Source organism: Solanum lycopersicum, chromosome 8 (assembly GCF_036512215.1).
Source record: "Solanum lycopersicum chromosome 8, SLM_r2.1".
Taxonomy (NCBI): Eukaryota; Viridiplantae; Streptophyta; class Magnoliopsida; order Solanales; family Solanaceae; genus Solanum; species Solanum lycopersicum.
In genome coordinates, this window is record NC_090807.1 from 49743545 (window position 1) to 49767449 (window position 23905).

Below are 23905 nucleotides of genomic sequence, written 5' to 3' on the forward strand. Positions count from 1 at the left end.
CTTCAATCCATTTGCCGACATGGTTTGATCAAATTATGTCATTGTTTGGATGCTTCCATAATGTGACTTAACAAGTTCACACACTTTCTTTTATTTACCAGGAACCACAAAACCCTTGGGTTGTTCCATGTAAATTTCTTCCTCCAATTCTACATTTAAGAAAGTTCTTTTCACATTCATTTGATGAATTTGGAGGTCATATACCACACTAATAATTTTTGCATCCGAATGGATGTTCTAATTACTAACGAATATATATATTTACAAGATCAAAACCTTATTTTTTTTAAAGTCTTTGACAAAAAGTCTTGCTTTATATTTTTCAAAAGTTCCATCAACTGTTATTTCCTTCTAAAGATTCACTTTGAACCCAAATGTTTATTTTCTTGAAGAAAATCACTTAACTTCCAATATTGTTTATTGACACCATCTTTTCAAAGAATGAGTCTACAGAAGACACAGAAAATATTACAAAATAAAATTCGAAGGAAGTAAATGTCCTTTAACATTTACTAAGACTCCGAATCTCTTTATTAAGTACATTATTCTTTTCATTTTCTAGGCCTTTTAGACCCTTCTCTAGACTACTCAAGTCTAATTTTATAGTCCACAGTCACAGGTCCTATTTTAATTCTTTTAGGAATAGGAACTTAGACTTTGACTAGATACTCCCACACTTTGAAGTATTTCAAGTTAGATTTTTTTCCTTTCCATTTCTCATATGGAAAAGATTGTATTCTAATCAAACAAAATCGCTTTCTTTCTAAAAAGATAAAACTTTTTGTTGTTTCATTTTGTAGTAAGGATAGTTCCTCCACACAAGTTTTGTGTAAACCCGAATTTATAAGTAATGCATCCATTATTTCTTTCAACGTCCGATTTTTCATCAGATTAAGGTGAATATGGCAGTAGTTTGATGGATATTCAACTTTCCAAACATATTTCTGCACAAGGAGATTTATCTCTCCATTGTTATCACTTCTTATATTTTTTCACACTGATTTTCAATTTCGACATTACATTGTCTAGATATTTCTATTGCTTCATCCTTACCATTCAGCAAATAGACAGTTATTTCTAATGCAATTCTCAATAAAAGTAACAAATATTTTTCCCACCATGAGATGGTGTTAACTTCATATCACAAATGTGAGTGTAAATCAATTCTAAGGGATTATAATTCCTTTCAACAGATTTATAAGAATGCTCAACATACTTGATTCCACAAAAACATGACATTTTTATTTATTGCACTCAAAGTTAGGCAAAACTTCTAAGTTGATCAATTTTCCTTACAAGTTTTGTAATTGATATGCCCCATGTGTTCATGTCACAAACATTGACTCAAGCAAGTAAGAACAAACAAAAACATTGAGTTTGAAAAGCTCTTCGCGAGGTAGCTTTTTCCTCACTAATATTTGTTCTTATTTCTTACAATTTTGTGTGATCCAAACATTGTTTATAGATTGTCAAATGTCCTTTTCAGAAGGACATTTCCATAACTTTCAATATGATTGTTATAGAACCACCCATGAACAAAGTTTCATCGGGTTCAATAAAGACAATATAGTCCAAATGTAATTTTTACAAAAGCATAACAAATGACTATTCACCAATATTCATGTCTATGCAAATACTTTTATTATAATAGACATATCTTATCATGAAAAATCACAACATTTTAAGTGATTATTTTTTTCATAAAAGAACACAATTATTTTGAACAAGTATATATATAATTTGGATGTTTCATACTAGTCACACTATATACTAGTAATAGAGAGACTCAACAACCACAATACCAGATATACTCCAAGAATTTTGTGGGTATAACATAATACAAAAGTATCATTGAATTTCATATCTTTTGCTCCAAAGTTAAATTAGACACCAAGTCTAATCATAAGCAAATAACCCCCACATTTCAAATGTGATCTCAAAAATATTTTTCAAGTATTTGAAAATAGTTTTTCCACATATTTTAATGTTGAAAACATTAATCTACGAAAGAATTATAGTGTTGCGATTCTCTTTGACAATGTTTACACAATGTCAAAGTTCATTCCATAGAGACACAAAATCACAAATTCTAAGTCACTGGTATTTTTCCTCTATCATAAATAGACATACGATTTAGTATTTTAAATACTAACAATAAGAGAAAAAAAATTGTACAATTTATTTCTATATTACATTGAAGTTTATAGAAAATCAAAAGTACAACACTAATTTATTATGTGAAGTTTTCATATTCTTCAAACCAATTGCATAGTCCAATTTACCAGAGTATAAAATCACAAAAGTTTTTAGTCTACAAAAATCAGTCACACTAACATTTCTCATGGAGTACAAAACTACAAAAGTCTTTTTTTTCTCCAAATAGAATAACAATATTCTTTATCACATAGAAATGTTTTTCTTATCAAATAGTCTTCCAATTGTAACATTTTGACATACTATTTTATCAAGAGAAAAGACATACAGACACCATCAAAGTTGTTTCGTATTTGCATAAAGACACCTTAACTTTTAAAGTGTCCTATTACCCCACAAAACTAATTAATTTCTTTGTAAATGGGCCATTTTGACCCATTTTCTCGTCTATGTAGTGGCGCGTGTTGCTCAAATCCCTGTTCAACCTGACCGACCCGACCCGACCCGACCCTATTCTTTAAAGAGAAGTCATCTTCTCCATTTCTTTTCTTCTCTATTTTGCTTGCACCTTCAAGAAATTTTCATTAATTTTTCTTCATTCGGATTTTTTTTTATTCAGCTATGGAGTTGGGTGACAACAAAATTTTGAATGTAGGATTGCTATTAGTTGCAACCCTTTTGGTAGCAAAACTCAGACCTAAATAACTCATGCTAACTTAGAACAAAACCCATGGATAACACTTTCTTGCACATTGCAAGAAAAGTTAATGCAGATTCAATTGACAACAGTTCCTCCATTAACCATTTTCTTGTTCATCATGTTCCATTGATCAACTTGTGGCAGACAAGAGCTTCCATAGCTTGAAAGTGTTTACTTTGAATTTATTGAACAAGAAAATCACATTCTTCATTGATCCAGAAGTTTCTCGCCAATAGTGGTGTCTTATTTTCTTAGAGAAGATGATGAAATGGTCAAACAAAGAGTATCAACATTGATTTTGCTATGGAAAAAACTATGAAATTGAAAAATTAGGGCTAACAATAATTATTTTGGGTTTAAATTTGGGGAAGATGACAAAAATTGATAAAATAATTAATAATAAAGAATAATAATGACACATGGCACCTTTAAACTGGTCCATGGCAGTAAAAATAATGGATGACGCGCCTCAAGTGCGTGGTAACAACTCACACTACGAAATGGGTCAAAATGGTCCATTTACAAAGAAATTAAATAGTTTTGTGGGGTAATAGGACACTTTAAAAGTTAAGGTGTCTTTATGCAAATACGGTACAACTTTGATGGTGTCTGTATGTCTTTTCTCTTTTATCAAACAAAAATATGCATCTATCATTTTTGAAAACTAAAGAATTTTAAAAGCAACAATATTTGCGAAGTAAAATTCATTCCACAACATATGGTTTGCAGATCTTTTTCCAAAGATACACATAATAAAAAAATAAAAAATCAAAGATGATAACTCTTAGAAACTATTTTCCTCCTTAGATAATTTAATAAGAAGGTTACCTGGTAATTTTTAAACGGAATACCATAAAAATTTTCTGTTACATTCTCACTTCGACCTTGCTAAACAAAGCAACGAATTATGGAGAAGTAATGCATTTATCTTCTACTTTCATGATCAGATTCTCTCAATCAGTAGAATACAAAAAATACTAACAGTATAATAATTTCCTTAAGATTGTTGTTCATCTTGTATTCCAAACATACTTAGAACAAAACTTTGAACATCTTTGTAAGACAACAAAGTATAAGAACATTTTCACAACTAGAAAAGTAACTAGTAGCGAAACTAGAATCAGAAAAGATTTAAAAAAATATACGAAATAATTTTCTTAAAGAAGAATAGTTGTTAATATGTGTCTAAAGAATTTTACTGATTTCAACAAACTTTGCAGAAACACGAAGTTATCAAGTTTAATGAACCAGTGAAGAACAAAAGAATAGAAGAACTGAAATTAATTCACAAATCTAAAATTTGTAAAAAAAGTACCAGAATCTGGAAAAATTTTAATAGTTTAAAGATCAAGTCCACTGAACTCAAAGTGTCCCCTTAAGGAAATTATTCCCCTCTAGTATCCGAGGTTTGATTTGGAATATGAGCTCCCAGGGTAAAATGATCTCAATCACCAGAGTATAGATACCAAAAACTCCGGTGTCAGCGAACCACTCAACGGCAGTAAAGTACACTTAGAATACTAGATTTAGTAGTTAAAGAAGAAGCCTATGAATTCTATATTAAAATGAGAGGAAATCCCTCAATTTATAGAAAACAAAGGGTAGTGCGAAAAGGTTCTTATTGTGCCTTACCGGAAAGGTCACAAACCTCTGGAAAAGTCACAATCTTTCGAAAAGGTCTTCACCTCTCATAAAAATCACAATTTTGCATAAAAGTCATAACTTTTCATAAAACTCACAACTTTTCATAAAAGTCGCAACATTTAAAATAAATTTAGTACAATTATAAAGAAGCATTTTTAACATTAATTCAAGACGAAGATTTTCAGCTTTTCTTCTAAAATGGGATATCTTTCAATTATTGAGCATAGTGCATATATGTGGAAGTAGTAATGCTATACCATTACTATACATCAATTAAAGGAGAGGATTACAAACAAGTGGGATTTTGGCCTAAAAGTATTTTTACAACATTACAAGCTCATGCATTAGGTGCTCAATATGGAGGTATAACATATAGTCCACAAGGATTACAATTCCCTCCAATGGGTAGTGGACTTTTTCAAAAGAAAATTTTATCAAAAAATGCATATTTTAGAAAGTGCACTTTTATGTATCTTGTGAATAATGAAGTTGTAACATACTCTTTAGATCATATTGGCACATATCCATTTGAGAGTAACACAAATTTATATAAAGTTCAAGATTTTATAGAGCAAGGAGATGTACTTGGTCATTTGATTGTTTATGAAGGACCTGGTGATAAACATTGATGTAATGTTGACATTATGAATTAAAAATGTTGGTCTGTTCATTTACTTTCATTTGTCATATAATTCGTACTTCGCATTCATATTAAGAAAATAATGATTCACATGATTATTCTATGATATTAAGGGTTCATTTTCGAACCTCATTCGGCGAAAATTATATAGTACATACATGATTAAAAATAACTTTTTTGGTATATATAATAGATGTTGAACCCCCTTCGACTACTTCATATGTCTATTTTTTGAGATTTTAACTCTCTTAGTAAAAATTCTGACTCCACCATGGTTTAGTATAGTCTTTTAATTGATGTATAGTAATGATATACAAGCATTGGTTTGACAGTTATGAATAGTAATGATATATCGTTTTAAGATGTTGACATTCAAATTTTTGAAAAGCTCATCACTGTTGAAGCAACATAATTTGTACAACGTTCAAAACAACAACGAACAAATGGATCAAAGGTGTAATATAAGTCTTATCAGATACAAAAAATTTAATGAATATGGTACTAAAAAGGAAAATAGTTTCATAGGAGATAATGACTGCTTGTAAAGATATTTAGAAGATTATGAGGTTCCTTTAAGTGGTCAATATGGTGCATACTCCTAGATCTCGGATAGTACTTCTTCTATCTCATTTTATGTAGCGTCTTTGACTTGACATAATGTTTAACAAAAACGATACTCTTGATATTATGGTCCTAAGCAATACTTGGATATTTGTGTGGTAGTAAATTATTTCACTAAGGATAAAAAAAGAATTTAAAATTAAATTGTTTTTAATTATAGTAAGGTGACATTCTTTTTGGGACGGACAAAAAAGAAAGGGTACCATATAAATGGGACTATTACACCTTAAAATTTCTAAGTTGAAATCCAAATTATTCATTTATGTATAAGGTCGTGTCGGGTAATTCTCAAATTATACTTTTAAGGTCAATTCTTTAGTGTGAGAATAAATTTGAAGATGAATTAAGGTCACAAGAAACTCCTAACACAAAGTTGATTGAAAACTTCCTTACCCATTAAGTTTTGACATAAGATTCTACTTAGGTCAACTTCAAACGATCATATCTTAGCTCATAATGAATTATGTGGCTCATGACCTATCAAATTAAATGTGTATGAGTCCTCTTTCAAACGCCACCAAATTTTCCTCATTTTAAGTTCGGAGTACAAGGTTATACCCATTTTAGTGAAGCCCTGTCATGTAGTTGATATTCTATGACTTGATCAAAGGACGATAGAAATTTCGACGACGGTAGACCATTCCGTGAAGGCTAGCTACACTTTTTTTTCAACAACTTTCTGCACATGTTCTAGGATTATTTTGGTCCTTTCCCAAGTTTTTAACCTATTCTAAGTTGTTTTTAGTGTTTTACCTGAGTATATCATTCAATTAAATAATTTTCCTCTCAAAATCATCTATCTAAACATTCAAGTATTTAGAAATTCTCTTAAACCTTACCTAGGATTCTTCTTTCCCATCAAGAATCCTAAAACATTCATGTAAAAAGTTTAAGATACAAAGAGAAGCCTTCAAGCCAAGGTTTTCAAAAGTTCTTCCACTCATAAACTACATAAAATAACTTTTTTTATCAAGATCAAGCACCAAAATTCCAAGACCAAAGATTTCATTCAAAGATAGTGTCTTACTTGGGCTCAAGAAAAATCAGGTCTGCATCAAAGTTTTCGGTCAAATAGCTTCAGAATCAGGTATGTAAGACTATCATAGTGTTGGAATAGTTCGTTCTCACGCCCTACATCTACTGTCTAGCAGTGAAAGAGTAATCCAGGTTATATCCTTAGTTTTAAGTATTCTTGAGATGAATTTGACATTAACCTTTAAATTCTAAAGTTTTGATTTCGAATTTCTATTCCTAATTGTTGAGTTGTTGTACATCATGTATTGAGATCTTAAGTTTATTGTTCATGTCTATTTTTCAGCATGAACCATATCATTGAGTTATTTATTTGGAAATCCTTTGAATCAATCATTGTCTTAGTTAAATTAATTTCTGAGAAAAGTAAAGGAGAGTTTTGGGTAGAGTTTGGAGAGATGTTTTGAGAGAGAGAATAAGAGAACTAATTATTTTTCAAAGATAACATGCTTTGATTTCTAAATGATTTTATGAGTTCAGATATATCTCAGAGCATTACCTTTTTTAAGAGGATCTTTTGAGTAATTACCTCAAATTTGAAAGAGATTTTTTTTAAATATTGAGCATGAATATATATTTATTGAGAGTAGTATTGAGCACCGATACGGGGATGAGTTCAGACAACTCAAAATCCTCATAAATCATGTTTGTCAACATGAGTAAATGATCATACTTTCTAAAAGATTCCTTATTTCTCAGTGGATTTACTTAGTTGAAAGGTTCTATACCATGATACGGTAAAGGACAATTCTAGCAGCATGGGCTAGACATTATATCATCATATAACTCATAGTGATGATCATCATTTAGTGAATCTTCCAAATAGAGTTAAAAGTTTATTTTTCTTATATCACTAATACGTTCAGTTTAGAGATGAGTAAGTATTTTTTATGAAGTTTTAATGATTTCATTCTTTTATGTCTTTCCATCCAATCGAGTATATATTTATATCTATTGCAGTCTTTTCGTTCAATTATTTTTAATTCAACTATATTACATACTCGTACACTCAATGTACTGATGTCATCCGACCTGCATCTTTAAATGATACAAATATATGCACTTCGGATCCTCAACAATATTCCATTGAGATCACTTCATCTGCTAGTCAGCTTTTGAGTGAGACCTCGTTCCTTCCGGAGGACTCCAATATTGTGAGTCATTAGTATGAGTTTTTTGAAAAGTCGTGGGTCTTGTCTCGATACTCATGTTTATAAGTAAAGGCTTCATAAATAAACAATTTTAGAGTCTTTCCGTGTTAGAGGTTTTCCATAAAACTTATGTTTAATACTTAGTATATTCAGAGAGTTTTGAAATTTAATATAATGTTGATTTAACATTTTTTTAATTCGATGCTTGTTTATGTTGAGTTATTTTTCGCTTGTAGTCAGCTAGGATGAGGATTCGCTTGAGAGCAATGATTCTCAAGTTTCGGCTATGTCCAGGGTGTAGGCTCGGGTCGTGACATGGATGAATGGAATGCACATAATTTAACCAAGTTTTTTATTTCGTTATTATATAAAGTTGTTTGTTTCTCTAGTTGAATTATAATTTTTGCTATCACATTATTTAACTCTGTGAAGTTGTTTATACATTAATATAACTATATTGTTGGTTGCCAAATTTTTACGATCCAATACTACACCTTAAAATGTAATAATAATACTACACCTTAAAATGTAATAATATGCTTAGAATCATAAGTGATCCAAAATTAACCATTGATACATACATAGGCCATGAGCAACTATATATAAATATATACAAGAGCTAAAATCAGCTTAACGGAAGCATAATTATGGAACAAAATAGTTCAATACATTACTAAATAAAAGTTTGTTTATAACAACTGCATTCTGAAAAGAATCTGCAACAACGTAGACTGAATACAATTACTTTAACTGACTATCAAGGAAGTCTCTACTAATATTGAATATAGATAGTTGAAAATCGTTATATCTGAACAGAAATAAAATACTTAACATATAGATTGACTTGAGTCCTCGAATAAATGAAACTCATCACCTATTGGCTGGAAGCTGTGATCTACCTGACTAGGATACTGATATTAAGCACCTGAATCTACATCACAGAAAAAGTGTAGGTAGAAGATGTATGAAATTAGTATTTTAAATGTACTATGTGAAATATGCACCATATTCTATAAAGTTGAGCATGATGTAACTGAGATGTTAAACTGTGAAATCTAATATCTAATATATAAACATAAAATTGATGAATAGAATACAAGGTCTAGAATAGAATAAACTGAATACAAGGTTATACAATATCTAAATTTGAATTGTAGGAGATACTAATAATCATCATACTCTTTTTGAGCTAAATAAAGTTCAGTTTATACCTCAACCAGAAGGGCATTTTATATCTTGTTAAGAGTAAGAACATTGATGATGTAAATCAACTAAACTAATGCCCAAAAGGACTAAGGTGTCCAGCCTAATTTGACGAATGGACCTTTAAACCTTACATTGACACATATTCTGAGACTTAGTTGCTACTGAAGGTCATTGATGAACTGAAGAGTGAGTTTTCATCCTATGTTCGCTGGTGCTAAGTAATGCTCCCCCAATAGAATTATACTAATAAACTTACTAGTTATATAGTATTAAAAATTTAAGACTGATTGTAAACACTTTATAAGAAATCATTTGTAAACGTATAGATGGAACTTAAAACTGAATTAAAAATTGATTATTTGGAGTTCCATGTTTTGATTGGACTATACAATTCAATCAACATAAGTTTAAAGGCATGAATTTGCATAAGAGCTTAATAAAATACTAATATAAATATACTAAATTATGTAGGGGGAAATGTATTAATAGATTTTTCATAAGGAGGAATCCTAATTTAACGTAATTCATGTTTTTATATGAACACTGGACTTTGTAGAATTAAATGACTGGAGTATTGAAGTTTCTTTGATGCATAATGTGTGAAAGGATATCTATGGATGAAATCTCACATACTTAGAAGAGAAAACTGTAATAGAGTTGCAGAACTTGAAGTAGCGTTGAAGAAGAATCACAAAAGTCCGTTGTTGAACCTTGAGATGAGTTATCGTGAAATCGCTAGGTTTTGATGGTAGATTCTTGCTTAGGATACATAATCACATGTTAAAATCACTTTAAAAATGTAAAAAGTGGAGTATGCTTATTGTGATTTGAAAGGAAGATTCTTGATGAAATGCTCAAAAATCAAGTTTGAACCCTTAAATTGAGTTGGTACAAAACCTATACCCTTCTAATCACGACTTTGTCAACCGAACACTTAAAGTTATCAAAACATGTTATTTTAAACCTCTACGAGCGTGTCTCTCAATCGAGTTGGTGTTGATGACATATCATTATCCACATCCGATGCGGGCGAAATTTCCACCAATGGCTGAGATGTTCAGTCGACTCCTTCCCCCTTTGTGATAAAAATTGTCACATACACAAAAATTGCCATATCATTTTTATTATTACAAATATTTTTATTTTTTTATAAAAAAATCTCATATTCTTCTACAAAATCAGTCTTTTAAGATTGATTCACCAGAAAAATATCTCTTCAACCACTTAATCCATAGATAGCCACCGTTAAAACAGTCATTGCCAAAAAATCAATGCCGATGAGTTGTTTGGACGAAATATCCATCAAAATGAGAAGTGGATAACATTATACTCTTTCAATCAAGAATTTCATTATTTTTCTCCCTTCTAAATTTCATCTATTTGTTCTTTCAATCTTGTTTTCCCTTAGTTGCTTCTTTTACCTTTTTTCTTCTATAAATCTCTAGTGTTAGAAGAGAAAATAAAAAATAAGTATCATAGAAAATGGATGAAGATTGGAGAAAGATAAATGAGGGGGTGGGGGAGAGGAGGGGGGAGGGGCAAAGATGATGGCGTCAGTGATAACTTATGAGGAAGAATAAGAGTAACAGTAAAGGAATGGGGAAAGAAGACAAAGAAGAGATTTTTCTTATTTTTTTTCATTATATAATTTTTTTAATTGAATCTTTCGTCTTTACTCACTTTTAAAGGCCTTGAACACACATTTCCTCCTATCCAACAAATAAATGTCACATAAGATTGGTCAACAATCAGAGGAGTTTAAAATAACATGTTATAATAACTTTAAGTGTTCGGTTGACAAAGTCATGAGTAGAAGGGTCTAGGTGACAAATGAAGCCAAATACGAGGATCTCTCAGGTCATTCCACCAACTGAGTTCTTGTTATCACTATAGATAAGAAGATAATTTGATGTTTGAATCTTGTAGAAATTTTAGAATTTATGTTATAAAATCATGACGGATACTTACCAAGACTTAGTAGGATTGAAGATAGCTATCGAAAGTGTCGGGGTTGATATATGGTATATGTGCATTCTAAGCTAGTGTTTGACCATAGATTTCCGAATATTCTTGGCACATATTATTTGGCTGAAAATTTACCATGTGTTATAGTATTTGAAAAATATATTTCACTTTTTTAGAAAATTATGATTTATACCCATAAGTTTTAAAAACTATCAAAACTAACCTATGTTTGTATTACAAGTCAATTGGATCTTCTTTGCAACAAATAACAAGTAGTATCCATGACACTAAAGTAGTGTGGTAGTTTAGAGTGAGTGCAACAAACATCATTCCACATCGTGAAGTAGACGAAACGCATGACTTTGTTATCATGAGTCGATTGTTCATCATTTTCATCAATAACCATATCATCACTTTCATATTCACTGAATATTTCATCACTACTTTGGTGTTCACGTAAAAAATTATGTAATACAACGCAAACAACTACTATAGACGGTGTTTTTATAAAAGATAAAAGTTTGGTGTAAAATTTTAATTTTCAAAAGATCCCAAATAATGAGATTTGACCCAAATACTAGAAAACAATAGTATTTGAGAATTTAGGATATTTGCCAATATTTGTCAAATTATGATAATTTGTATGGACAAACACTATTTGTCAGTTTCCCCCCAAATATTATTTGGGAAATCTATGACCAAATGAGACCTAAGACTCGTGGAATGGTTTCGTAGACTCAGGTGAAAATTTCAAGTCTTTAATTTCATTTTGAGAAAATCAGCAATTAAGTCGTAATACCTAACATATTTAGTCAAAATAACAACACTTTAAAATACTTATTTAAAATGTCAAAGTGACAATATTTTAACAAATAAAATGTATCCTAATATAATTCATTTACCTTCCTTTTATTTCTCAAATTAGGCCCACTTTTGACTAAAAATAATAGGCTCCATCACCCGCTTTTCACTCTCTAAATATTTTTACCCAAATTCTATCATTTCTCTTTTTCTCTCTAAAAATTTCTTTCTTTATTTCATATCCTCAAGTAACTTAAACCTTGTCTATTTTTTTCTTAAATAAAAATCCTCCATTTTTCTAAGAAATCTTAGAACAGAAAAGGGTCTAAAATACCCTAGAAGTATTGAAAATGGTAGAAAACTACTATTCATTCACCTATTGGTTCCAAAATAACCATTTCACCCACCTATTGGCTCCAAAGTACCCTTTTCACCCACCTATTGGCTCGAAAATATCCTTGTCATCCACCTTTAGGTTCAAAATTGACCAATTATTTAACGGTTTCAAATTCAAACTATTTAAATATTTTTTAAAATAGTTGGTGCTCAACTATTGGATATAATTTAATTTATTAATATCATTTATAAACCAACCCACTACCCGCCCAATTAATAAACTATTTCTAATATCAAAATCGCCCCAAGCACTAATGAATACCGATTCCTTAAAATGACATTCAAAATTATTTGAGTCCGAATTGAAGCCCCAATAAAATTTAGGTTGAGCCGCTTATTTAGGAGGACATATTCTATAGAATTTTGTTTCAAACTTGAATTCGAAATTTTTGATCAAAGGTAAAGAAGTACACCTCTCGAATTAATTCATTCACTTTTTTTATTACAATTTTATAAATATTTAATATTTATTTCAAATATTAAAACTTTAATATATTCTTTTTTTAAAAAAGTTTCTATTAAGTAACATCACACAATTGAGGTGAATGAATAATTAAGATGAACATAGTCAGACTTTTATGTTTATCGATAATTTTTATTTAGACATTTGAATTATAATATATTTTGATTGAGGACTTGAATGTATGATAATGTACTTCTATAAACATTTTCGACTCAAATTTTTACTAACACTCATTGATAGTAGCTTTCCTGTTGTGCATTATAAATGAGACATTTATTAATTGAGTGTGATTTAATTAGTAATGGGTGGTAGTAGATTGGTTAATAAATTAAATTAATAAGTTAAATTATAACAAATAGTTGAGCGACGTGTATTAAAAGAATATTTAAATAATTTAAATTTAAAATCGTTAAATAAGTGGTTAATTTTGAATCCAAAGGTGGATGAGGAGGGTATTTTGGAGCCAATAGGTGGATGAAGGGCAATTTTGTACCATTTCTGATACTTCAAGGGTATTTTAGGCCATTTTCCGATCTTAGAAATCACTCAAAAGAGTTTCAACCTTTGTCGAAGTATTGAGATACAAAAGTATTTTTATATGTTTTGTAAATTGGATCTAGATCTGGATCTAGATCTTGAAGAAGTATCAGGTGAAGGAGAGTCATTTTTGAAGTGTCAATATTAGGATAAATCGCTCAAAAGTAATGAATTGGATCTGGAAGATGTGTCAGGTGGATAAGTGTCATTTTCGAACGTCAACATTTGAAAAACTGATAAAATTGTTGAAGATCGGGGTGATGAAAAACAATGTTATGGCATGTTGCATTTTGTATCTAAACCATCAAATTTTATTCTTTATTGTTTTTATTGTTTGTTGCATTTTGTATTCATTACCAAATTCATGTGTATCGTGCTAAAATTTGAGTTTTTTAGGTGTAATTTGTATTTATTTTGTAGGTGAAATTCATTGCAAATTATGTATATGTTTCATTTCGTATTAGATAAATAGTTTTACATAATTTTGTATGCTATTCTAAATTAAGCTTAATACAACTTTATTTTTTTGTACATATACTAACTATATGCCAACAAGTTTCATATTTTTTGTGCTCATTTTGTATTTCAATCTCATTTTGTATGTCAATAAGTGTTGAATTTCTTTTTTATTTTGTATTGATTCTAAGTGTTTGTCAACGAGTTTTAGATTTTTTATCCTCACTTTATATTTCAGTATCATCTTGTATTTCAATCTCACTTTGTATGCCAACAAGTTTTGTATTTTTTTTTAATTTTATATTAATTCTAAATGTATGCTGACAAGTTTATGTTTTTTGTGATCACTTTGTATTTCAATCTCACTTTGTAAGTCAACAAATTTTGTCTTTTTTTTTTAATTCTGTATTCATTCTAAAATCTTCTTCACTGTCAACAACAATTTAAATCAATATACTTCAATTCGACACAAATTGAGTATTTTCAATAGAGAGTTAAAAATTAATATTGAAAATTTGAGGTTTAAGACAGAGAGAGAGAGAAACAATATCAATTGTGGAACCAAATACGTATAATAAGAAAGAGATTTTGTAAATTTTAATCTCAAAAATAAAAGATGAAAAGAGCATAAGAGTAGTGAAAAAAATCTAGGCCGACTTAAAGCTATACCAAAATTATGATTAGTACTTATGGTAATGTTGTTGGTTTAAATTTAAAAATTACCTTATTTGAAATATTATTTTCCTTGATTTCTCCATTATATTATTAACTAATTTTATTTTTAAAAAATTAAACAAATGACAAAAATACATAAATCAACAATATAACAAACTAAATATTGACATCTTTAATAAATATTAAAAGTTCTGCTATGAGGCCCCATTAAATATTAAAATATTGTTGTTTTGAAAATTTTCATTTCATATTTACGAGCATAATCTATGGCCAGTAGATGCTTTCACGGTCGATAGGTTCGACCTGTAAAACTTAGATCCTAAAATTTGAGTATCGCTGAAAAATTGATTATAACCTTTTACTCTGGATTCAGATTAACAAAGGATTCGTGATATTGAAAATAAGTCTCATAAATCTTTAATTTGATAGATACTGAACTAAGAGATATGGTGGTTTGAAGTTGATCCTTACATAAACTACTTATGATCCAAAATCATGTTTGCTAGGAGTTCCTTATGACCCTAAAGCATATTTAATAGTGTACTTGAAAATAGACCTTAACATATGAACAAGTAGGACATCACCAAGTTCAAGATGATACACTTATGAGGAAAGGTTCAAATCTTTACATTGAATTTGTAAGGTATTACACAAATAAAATCTATCAAAACTATCCCCTTTTTAATACAATCTTAACCAATAAATAAAAGTTCATAATAAAGGTATATAATACACTATCACAAATTTATTTTAAAAAAATCAAAGTTAAACATTACTTAATATAATCCCACATAGTACAAACTTGATTTAAATTTGATTGGTTGAAGTAAGAATTAATAATTTAAAGATTTATAAAAGTAATAATATGAAATAAATGATGATATAAGAATTCTTTCTTAAAGAAAAAATTAACGTCGCCTGAGAGATTCGAACTCTCGCGGGGAAACCCCATGTACTTAGCAGGCACACGCCTTAACCACTCGGCCAAAGCGACGCTTGTTTAGCAAAAGCATATGATACTATATATTATCATAGTAAATGACAATATATTCCATGTAGATCCCCTGGATTTCCATATTGCAGTTCACCATTTTTGCTTCCTTCGATCCCAAGCTTTTATCGATCTGGACTGGATATTTGCGATTGTTTAGTGTAATCGGAATGGCAACTGTAAAAGCAGTGATGGGGAATTTGACGGTGGCAGAACGACAACTACTCACGGCAGTGAACAGCGGAGCATCAAGTCTATCATTCGTCGGTTCAGGATTTATAGTACTCTGTTATTTGCTTTTCAAAGACCTTCGCAAGTTCTCCTTCAAACTTGTCTTCTACCTCGCTTTATCTGTGAGTAAAATTACTTTTTCTTTTCACTACTTATTAGGGTTTTGCTTTGTTCTGTTCATTAGCTCTTGAGAAATTTTGTTTTCGTTTTTTTGCTATGTAGATCAGTGAGCTAGGATGTTTCCGAAGGAAATACTCAGTTATAGAAAAGAATGATGGAAACATGTATATAGTCAAAATACTTATTGCCTTTTCAATTAAGCAAGTATATTAATCCGATGCAAAATATGGAAAATCTTTGCGAAAGATGGAGAAATGTATTTGGAAGTAGTATATAAAAAGAGAAGAAGAAAACTTAAGAGAGAAGAAAGAACATGGAAGAAGTTGATATCCATGTGACTTACCTGATTGATATACATTTCTCACGGTCTGTCGTCCCACAGTGGGTAATTCTATCATTTGATCAAATATAAGTTGCTGACTTGCTACTATATAATGAGAACTTAAACTAGTGTAGTAGCTCTGATGGAAATGATGTTCACTCTATCTTTTACTAAAATTATAACTCTAAACAAGCAGTTGTTCCATCTGCTAGGGCTTCTCAAAGCTTTGATATGAAGGGATCTTTTTATTTGGCAAGTAATGCTAGTTGTAACTTAAAAAAGAAGAAAAAGATAAATGCATACTTTGAAAAGTTAAAAGAAGATGAAGAACAAGAAAAAAGTTGGTATGCATATTGGTTATTTAGGATTCGTTATTGTGATTTTGACTGCACCTTGCCAGATACTCGTGTTCTCTCTTTCACAGTGATTTGATTCAATCTGATATCAGTTTTGATTTTTGGATCAAATGGATGTAGCTTCGGCATGATCTAGAACTTGAATTTGTGTGCTAGTAGCTTTAATGGAAAGGAAGTTGACTCTATGTTTCAAATGTGTTACTTCAACAGCTTAAGATTAATCAATAATCTCATATCCTTGGATAGAGTAGTATATCTCTGAGCATTTTATTGGGTAAGATACCAGATTGGAGTTTGCTAAATTTACTCTGCTTTAAGTTTATTTGTTCCTTCTTTGTTAATTATTTGAAAGGAGATTGTTGCGGTGCTTACTCAAACCAAATGACTAATGGGAAGTACTCAATCAATAGAATAGAAGAATAGGAAGAAAAATACATCTAGTATAATTGCATAAATGGTAATCATAATGGTATGTGCCTATCAAGAACATTGATTGCTAAGATGCTTCCTTATTTTATTATGGCTTGTAATCTTTCATACATAGGCTTTGCTATAATGCTTTATCTTTCTGCGGATTAAGTTCCTCACATTTCCAGCCTTCTTCTAATTCATTTGCTTCTGATTTAAGATAATAGTAATAAGTACGTCATTTTGAGTGCAGGACATGTGCTGCAGTTTCTTCAGCATAATTGGGTATGTCACTCCCATCTACAAGCATTTGTTGCAGGCTTCCAGTGAATTTTTCGTTTTAAATGGTTCCATAGCATTTATTAACCGTGAGTTCTTTTTTTGTTCATGTAGGGATCCTTCCAAAGGGTTCTTCTGTTATGCTCAGGGATATACAACACATTTCTTCTGCCTAGCGTCTTTCTTGTGGACAACAACAATTGCCTTTACTCTTCACCGGACGGTTGTTAGACATAAGACGGATGTTGAAGATTTGGAGCCAATGTTTCATTTATATGTTTGGGGTATCTTTTGATTAGAGAAAACAAATTGGATTCTATAGTTGGTTACTGTGGTTCCTTTCTCTCTTTCTGAATGCATTTGTTTTGATTGGCAGCTTCTTGAAGGTTTTTTCTTTCTTCATCCTGTTTATATGCGGATGGTTCTTGCAGGAACTTCAGGAGTAATGACAGTTATAAGATCAATTGCCAATAATCATGAACATCTAAGTCGGCTGGGCACTTGGTGTTGGGCACAAACAGGACACACAGGAAAGGCAAGTATTTAATGATCATAGTTTAAAGCTCTTTTACTATGTAATTTTTCATGGTAATTTCTGTTGTTTGTCATCTCTGTAGTTTTAATAACTTCAAAAATGGTGATAATGTTCTTCTGTTATATTATCCAAAAAATGTGAAAGTTTTGAAGTACTGAAAAGTTCATGGATATAGGAGTTCTTTCATTTTCATGAGTAAAGTCTATGTGTCAAATGAATGCAGTGTAATTGATTGTTGATTGGTGAAGGAGTTCTTACATTTTATCTCTTATTTTAGTTCATTTCCCTCGAAGGAGAAAAGAACAGGAGACTATTATGATTTTGGTAAAATGGTCCTGACAAGTTTGAAACACACTATAAATGAAGTTCGTAATGTGTCAAAAATAGTATAAAAATTATCGTATCCCCAGGGGTTGGTTCAAACAATATTCAATTGGCTTATCACTATCAGGAGCATTAATTCTTTAGACTAAGATGGTTCTACACCACAAGTAACCGTCTAGAATTGTAAAAATTGATCATGGAAATGTTGAGAGTTGAGCAATAGCAATTAACTGTCAATGAGAAAAGTAAGGGCAATTAACAAGACATGTGCAAGATAGTTATTTGGGATCTAACTTTGCTCAAGATTCATTTCTAAGGTTTTATTGATTCTCATGTATTCAACGGTTGATTAGATTATTTTTGTAATTAAGATTCTTTTTCTGTGTGAACTTAATCTTTGTGTTTAAATTAATGGAAAGCCTGTGAACATATGAAAGAAAACACTAGTGAGTTTAGCCTCAAGAAAAACCTCTCATGAATTTTTTCCTATGTTTGTTAACTCAACAATTCAAGACGCTCTTTTGATTATGTTGGGAAAAAAAGGGCAGCCCGGTGCAGTAAAGCTCCCGCTATGCACAGGGTCCGGGAAGGGTCCATCAATAAAATGTATAGATATTTACCTGAATTATTCCTCTTTCAATTAGATAAATACTGAATAACTCCATAATTCAATTCAAAACTTCATTAACGAATTCAAGCAATTAAGCAAGAGTCCAATGCACAAATAACATTCAAAATACCAGGTATATTAAAATCCTAAGAGAAACTACTCTACAGATGAAAAGAAAGATATTCTCTTAAAAGGCATGAATATTCCATGATCAGATTCAGAACTCCATTAACGAATTCAAGCAATTAAACAAGAGGCCAATCCACAGATAACATTCAAAACAACATGTATGGTTAAACCTCAAGGGAAAACTACTTCATAGTTGAAAAGAAACATATTGTCTTAAAGGCATGAAAACGAGAAAACATACAACCAACTTTCAACCCAAACTTGCGTATGAATTGTTGACGAAAAAAGAAATGAATCATTGTGCTTCCTAGCCTTAGCCGCTCTCTCAATCCTCTGGAAGTCCCTTTTAAGTTGTGTTTTTGATGTATTACACCGTGTACTGACAACCCTGGACCAAAATACCTTTAATGAGGCGAAGTGGAAAAACAACAACATCAGTGTAATCTCATAAGTGGTTTATGAGGAGGGTAGAACGTACACAACCTCCCCCCTACCTCTTAGGGATAGAGGGGTCTTATCTGATAGATCCTTGGTTCAAATAAAACATCTCAAAGCAGTTTGAAAAAGAGAAAACTAAATGAAAAGCAGTAGAAAACAACGAAAAGGCTCTGGGAAACATTACATAATATACAAAAAAGAACAGTAATAACAACGAACTAATGCGATAATCAAAGCCACAACGGTAACTAATCGAAGTGGAAAAACATGGGTAAGAAAATGAACTGATACGTCACGATTTGCGGTACCCCATGCGACTCGGCCAAAGGGACTTCTAGAGCCTTGTGCAAATAGACTTCTGCCATCAAAATACTTGTTGCGATGCGACTGGCGCATCACGGTAGGCTATATTTTCAGCTTCCTTTTTTTTCCTCAACTTTTTTATATGCATATTGGTCCTTCAACCCCAAACTTGAAGGCAGTTAGATTTTTTTGACTTCTACTCAAACTTCGAAGCTCCTAAGAGTCTGATTTAGCTTTGAAGTTGCTTCTATGCTTAGAATCAAGTCCTACAAAATAAAATTCATGTAATAAGTATAAAATACTAATAGTCTATGTGAGAAATATTGAAAAAGAATATTATTGAATTATTGTTGTGTCTACATCATTACATGAGACCCTATTTATAGACCATGAAATACAATCTGTTATCAAGTAGGACACTATTTAGTATTCCTATTCCTATTCTAATTGGATTGTATAAACATATTCCTATGCAACTCAGATATGAGAAAGTAGTTCGAAAGATAGACCCACGGTACTACGCAAATTAAATATGAGAAGTTATCCGGAGAGATGCACGGTGCTACGCAAATAAGATATGCAAAAAAAAGATAGTCACCAGAAGGATGTTATGGTGCTACACAAATTGAATATGAAAAAGTAGTCACTGGAATGATGGTGTGGTGCTACACAAATTAGATATGAGAAAATAGTCACCAGAAAGATACAGGGTGACCCAATTTTTGCTGACACAATCATTAGACGGTCGGGCGGCATATATAAGTAATAGCCGCCCGATGGCAGCGTTAGCTCTTTGATTTTCCACCAAGATCGTTGAGGCTCTGATACCATATGAGAAATATTTGAAAAAGAATAGTATTAAATTGTTGTTGTGCCTACATTATTACATAGACCCTATTTATAGACCATAGAATACAATTCTTTATCAAGTAGGACTATTTAGTATTCCTATTCCTATTCTAATTGGATTGTATAAACATATTCCTATTCTAATAGGATTGTATAAATAGGATTGTATAAACCTATTCCTATTTCAATAGGATTATAAAAACCTATTCCTATTCTAACAGTCTTACTCAACACAATTTAAGTGTACCAATGAAGACATGAAATGTAGCCAAAAGCCCTTTTTCTAGCCTACCATCAGGTCTAGATTGATGTTTGCATTCGAGTTGTTTGGGATGTATTATGCTTTAGTCTGACATAACTTCTGTCATATTTAATCTTTCCTATGATCATCACTGCAGGTGGTACACTTCATAACATTTTATGCACCTCTTTGGGGTGCCATTCTTTTTAACGGTGTCACCTATTTTCAAGTGATACGGATGCTAAACAATGCAACTCGTGTATGTGGTCGTTACCTTTATCCTTAATTATTTAAGCATTCCTTTATTGGTTCATGAAGATTTGGGTTCTGGAAAATAATTTGTGACATTTCAAGTACGCTGATGCTTCTAATACTCCAGATGGCAGTGGGTATGTCAGAGAGGTCATACCAACCAGATCCACGGTCAGACATGAAGGTATCCAGAGCTTCCTCTCCTATCTCGAAGTAAATCAAAATAATAACTTATAAGAGTATGGGTTAGAAAATGAATGGCTTCGGGTGAAGTTCGGACACCATCTCCTTTTCTTTTCTTGCTATTTGCCTCTTTATATTAACTGTTATGCTGTTGGACATCTCGCAGGCACTGAATCGTTGGGGTTACTATCCCCTCATTCTTATTGGATCATGGTTTTTCGGTACAATCAACCGTATACATGACGTTATTGAACCAGGTCATAAGATCTTTTGGCTTTCTGTTCTTGATGTTGGAATGGCACAGCTCATGGTAAATTCTATTATCTATAGATGAATTCTCTCTTTTCTCTTTTCTTTGATGTGCTTGGGTAAGGTGCGTGGTGGGAACTTCCACTCTTTGATAAGTATTTTATTCCGTTGTTACCATATAGATTGCAAGCAGGTATAGACATGTTGGTAACTAGTGTTAACAATCAAAACCTCTCTGGATAGAATGACTTGGATCCATCAAGCTTATCCACAGAATGTCAAGAGCGATGCCGCCAAGTGTTTACTTTAATTAGTTGGTGATATTCTGAATTGGTTACATTGTTTAATCAACAAAAAAGTTGATTAGTTTAGTTTAAGTGTCTGTATCCATGAATTGGTGGGATTCTCAGTTGATAGGAACTTATCTCTGACTTTATGTTGATGCTTAGTTTTGATCTACTTTCCTTTTAACAACTCTGACACTAAAGATATTTTCTTCCTTGACAAATCTTCTATGCTCTGTTTAGGGTCTCTTCAACTCAATAGCATATGGCCTTAACAGCTCAGTCCGTAGAGCAATTTACGAGAGATTGGATCTGTAAGTCTGTTCATTTTTACACAAAATTTTTGCAACAGTAAGTGTTCTATAGCCCTAGAAAAGGGGGTGGGGGGTGGGGGAGGGGGGACATGTAACATACGTTTGGTTCCATCTTTTTCCCTTCTTTCCTTTATCCTGGGTAGTGCCAATGCTAATATGCTTGTTTGTTTCATCAGTAGTCATTTGGTTTCAAGAGACTGTATCTTCGTTAAAAACTTAAAAATTGCTTGTCTTTTCTCCTAATGTCAAAGAGCCTTTGTTCAATATTTTAATAGAGTTGGTTAAGTTGTCCTTGTTGCATGATCATTACTCTATCTGTCTCAATTTATGTGATGCACTTTAACTTGGTAAGAGTTTAAGAAAGAAAAATGTAAAACTCACAAACAGAATGAATAGATCGAACTGAACTACAGTGGAGATTCTACTATTCTCAATCTGAAATGGAGAAAGAAGAAGAGAGCAATCTGAGGGAGTACGATAGAATGGGAATCTCAAAACCTATTGCTGTAATCAAAGAACATTGTATACAAAGAATTAGTAACCGACTAATCTAACTAATATTGAAAACTAACTGAGATGACAGTTAGTTGTAACTAACTGTGACTTATCCCGACTCTCAGCTAACTAAGGTACAGTGAATTAAAAGCTAAATGTACAAATATATTAGTTATGTAGCTCTTAATAAAACATTTTTGAAACATGTTTAAAACAAGTCATCGATATCTGTGTAAACCATAAATCATGTCATTATATAATGAGAAGTTTAAATTTTATAGTAAGTTGTTTCTATGCTTAAAAAAAGTACCAGTACTTTTGGGACAAACTAAAAAAAGAAGTGCATCACTAGGAAGCTATATTCTAAAGAACAATAATAAAAAAATTATACCTACTGAATGTCCTCATTACATTTCTCTGAAGCGATGAAAATGCACAGTAGTTTCTAACTTCTTATTACTCAATCACCTTAGTGTTGTTTCTCCTAAGTTTATGTTTTAATGTGTATCATTTTCCAGGTTACCTGAATGGTCTCAAAGATGGCTTCCTAAGAGCTCAAGGTCAAGAGGCCAACAACAAGACGACAGTGAATTAGTCTCTCTAAAGATTCAAGATCAGCAATAACAATTTTATGCTTGTACAGTCATCTCAATGATTCTGCCGCCCTTTTCATAATTGGACCAGATTGACAATTGATAACTACATTGTGACAGACAGGGATGCTCTCCATTGCTTCAGCCCGGGTTTTGTGCTCACATACGTTTACTGATCCATCTATGCACCATATGCTAATTGCTTGTTGCTCCTTTTTGATTGCTCGAGCATACTAATGCACCTACTTTGTTATTGATACCGAAGAATGTTAGTGTGATCAATAGATTACATATGATCTGATATGGGCTGATGCTAAGTCTTCTGATATAGGCAAGGCATACTGTATGTTTATTGATGTATCGAAACAGAGAACATTTGTTTACTGATTTATTTGTTATGTCTATTCGATCTACTACAGTTATTGGCTCTTGCTACTTATCTTCTCTAACTCTGCATAGACTTTCCTTTCCAGTTTGTTTGGATGGTTAGCAATTGTATTGTATTGTACAATATAATATTTATTTTGATTTTTACTGAAATTTTATTGTATTATATTACTAAATTCATCATTGCATATTGACAAGAAGTTCCATTTTATGTATCGATTGCTTTGGTGTATGTGTCCTCACCTTCTTTGAGTTAATTTTGGTTTGTTTAGGAATAAAGAAAGATTTGGCTTTCTCCTAAGGGGAAACTATGCCTATCAAAGCAAAATAACTACAGATAAATACTCCTTCACGGTTGATACCCCAAATTTTTGTATTTCACAGTTTTCCATCTTCCCCAATTCTTAAAGCAAAATACTTACAAATAAATATTTTACGGTTATAAAATAAATAGCTAATAAACTAATAATAATAAACTAAAATAAGAACAAATAAAGAGAGTGTATATTGATGTATGCCAAACTTTTTTCTTATTTATATTTGAAAATGTACTACCGATTTATAGTGGTAA

General features: G+C 31.4%; 1 protein-coding gene and 1 non-coding gene across 3 annotated transcripts; one reads left to right on the top strand and one right to left on the bottom strand.

The window, feature by feature from the left end:
* The first annotated feature begins 15351 nt into the window (after nt 1-15351).
* Nucleotides 15352-23487, top strand: LOC101263536 (G-protein coupled receptor 1). 2 transcript variants are annotated; one of them, XM_004244987.5, is made up of 9 exons: nt 15352-15785; nt 17123-17154; nt 17263-17432; nt 17580-17683; nt 20735-20836; nt 20957-21013; nt 21179-21322; nt 21789-21859; nt 22873-23487. In XM_004244987.5, exons 1-9 carry the CDS (start codon nt 15603-15605, stop codon nt 22976-22978), a joined length of 969 nt encoding a protein of 322 aa, XP_004245035.1. In that variant the 5' UTR covers nt 15352-15602; the 3' UTR covers nt 22979-23487. The 2 variants fall into 2 exon arrangements, with proteins under 2 accessions (XP_004245035.1, XP_010324991.1); XM_010326689.4 differs by lacking the exon at nt 21789-21859.
* TRNAS-GCU (transfer RNA serine (anticodon GCU)) lies at nt 15354-15435 on the bottom strand. Its single transcript has one exon. It is a non-coding gene; the product is annotated as a tRNA-Ser (tRNA).
* Nucleotides 23488-23905: the final 418 nt, after the last annotated feature.

Coding starts and splice junctions, on each gene's coding strand:
- LOC101263536 (XM_004244987.5), top strand. CDS start 15,603: ATGGCAACTGTAAAAGCAGTGATGGGGAATTTGACGGTGGCAGAACGA. Junction 17,155..17,262: donor AGTTTCTTCAGCATAATTGG/GTATGTCACTCC, acceptor TTGTTCATGTAG/GGATCCTTCCAAAGGGTTCT. Junction 21,860..22,872: donor ATTTACGAGAGATTGGATCT/GTAAGTCTGTTC, acceptor ATCATTTTCCAG/GTTACCTGAATGGTCTCAAA.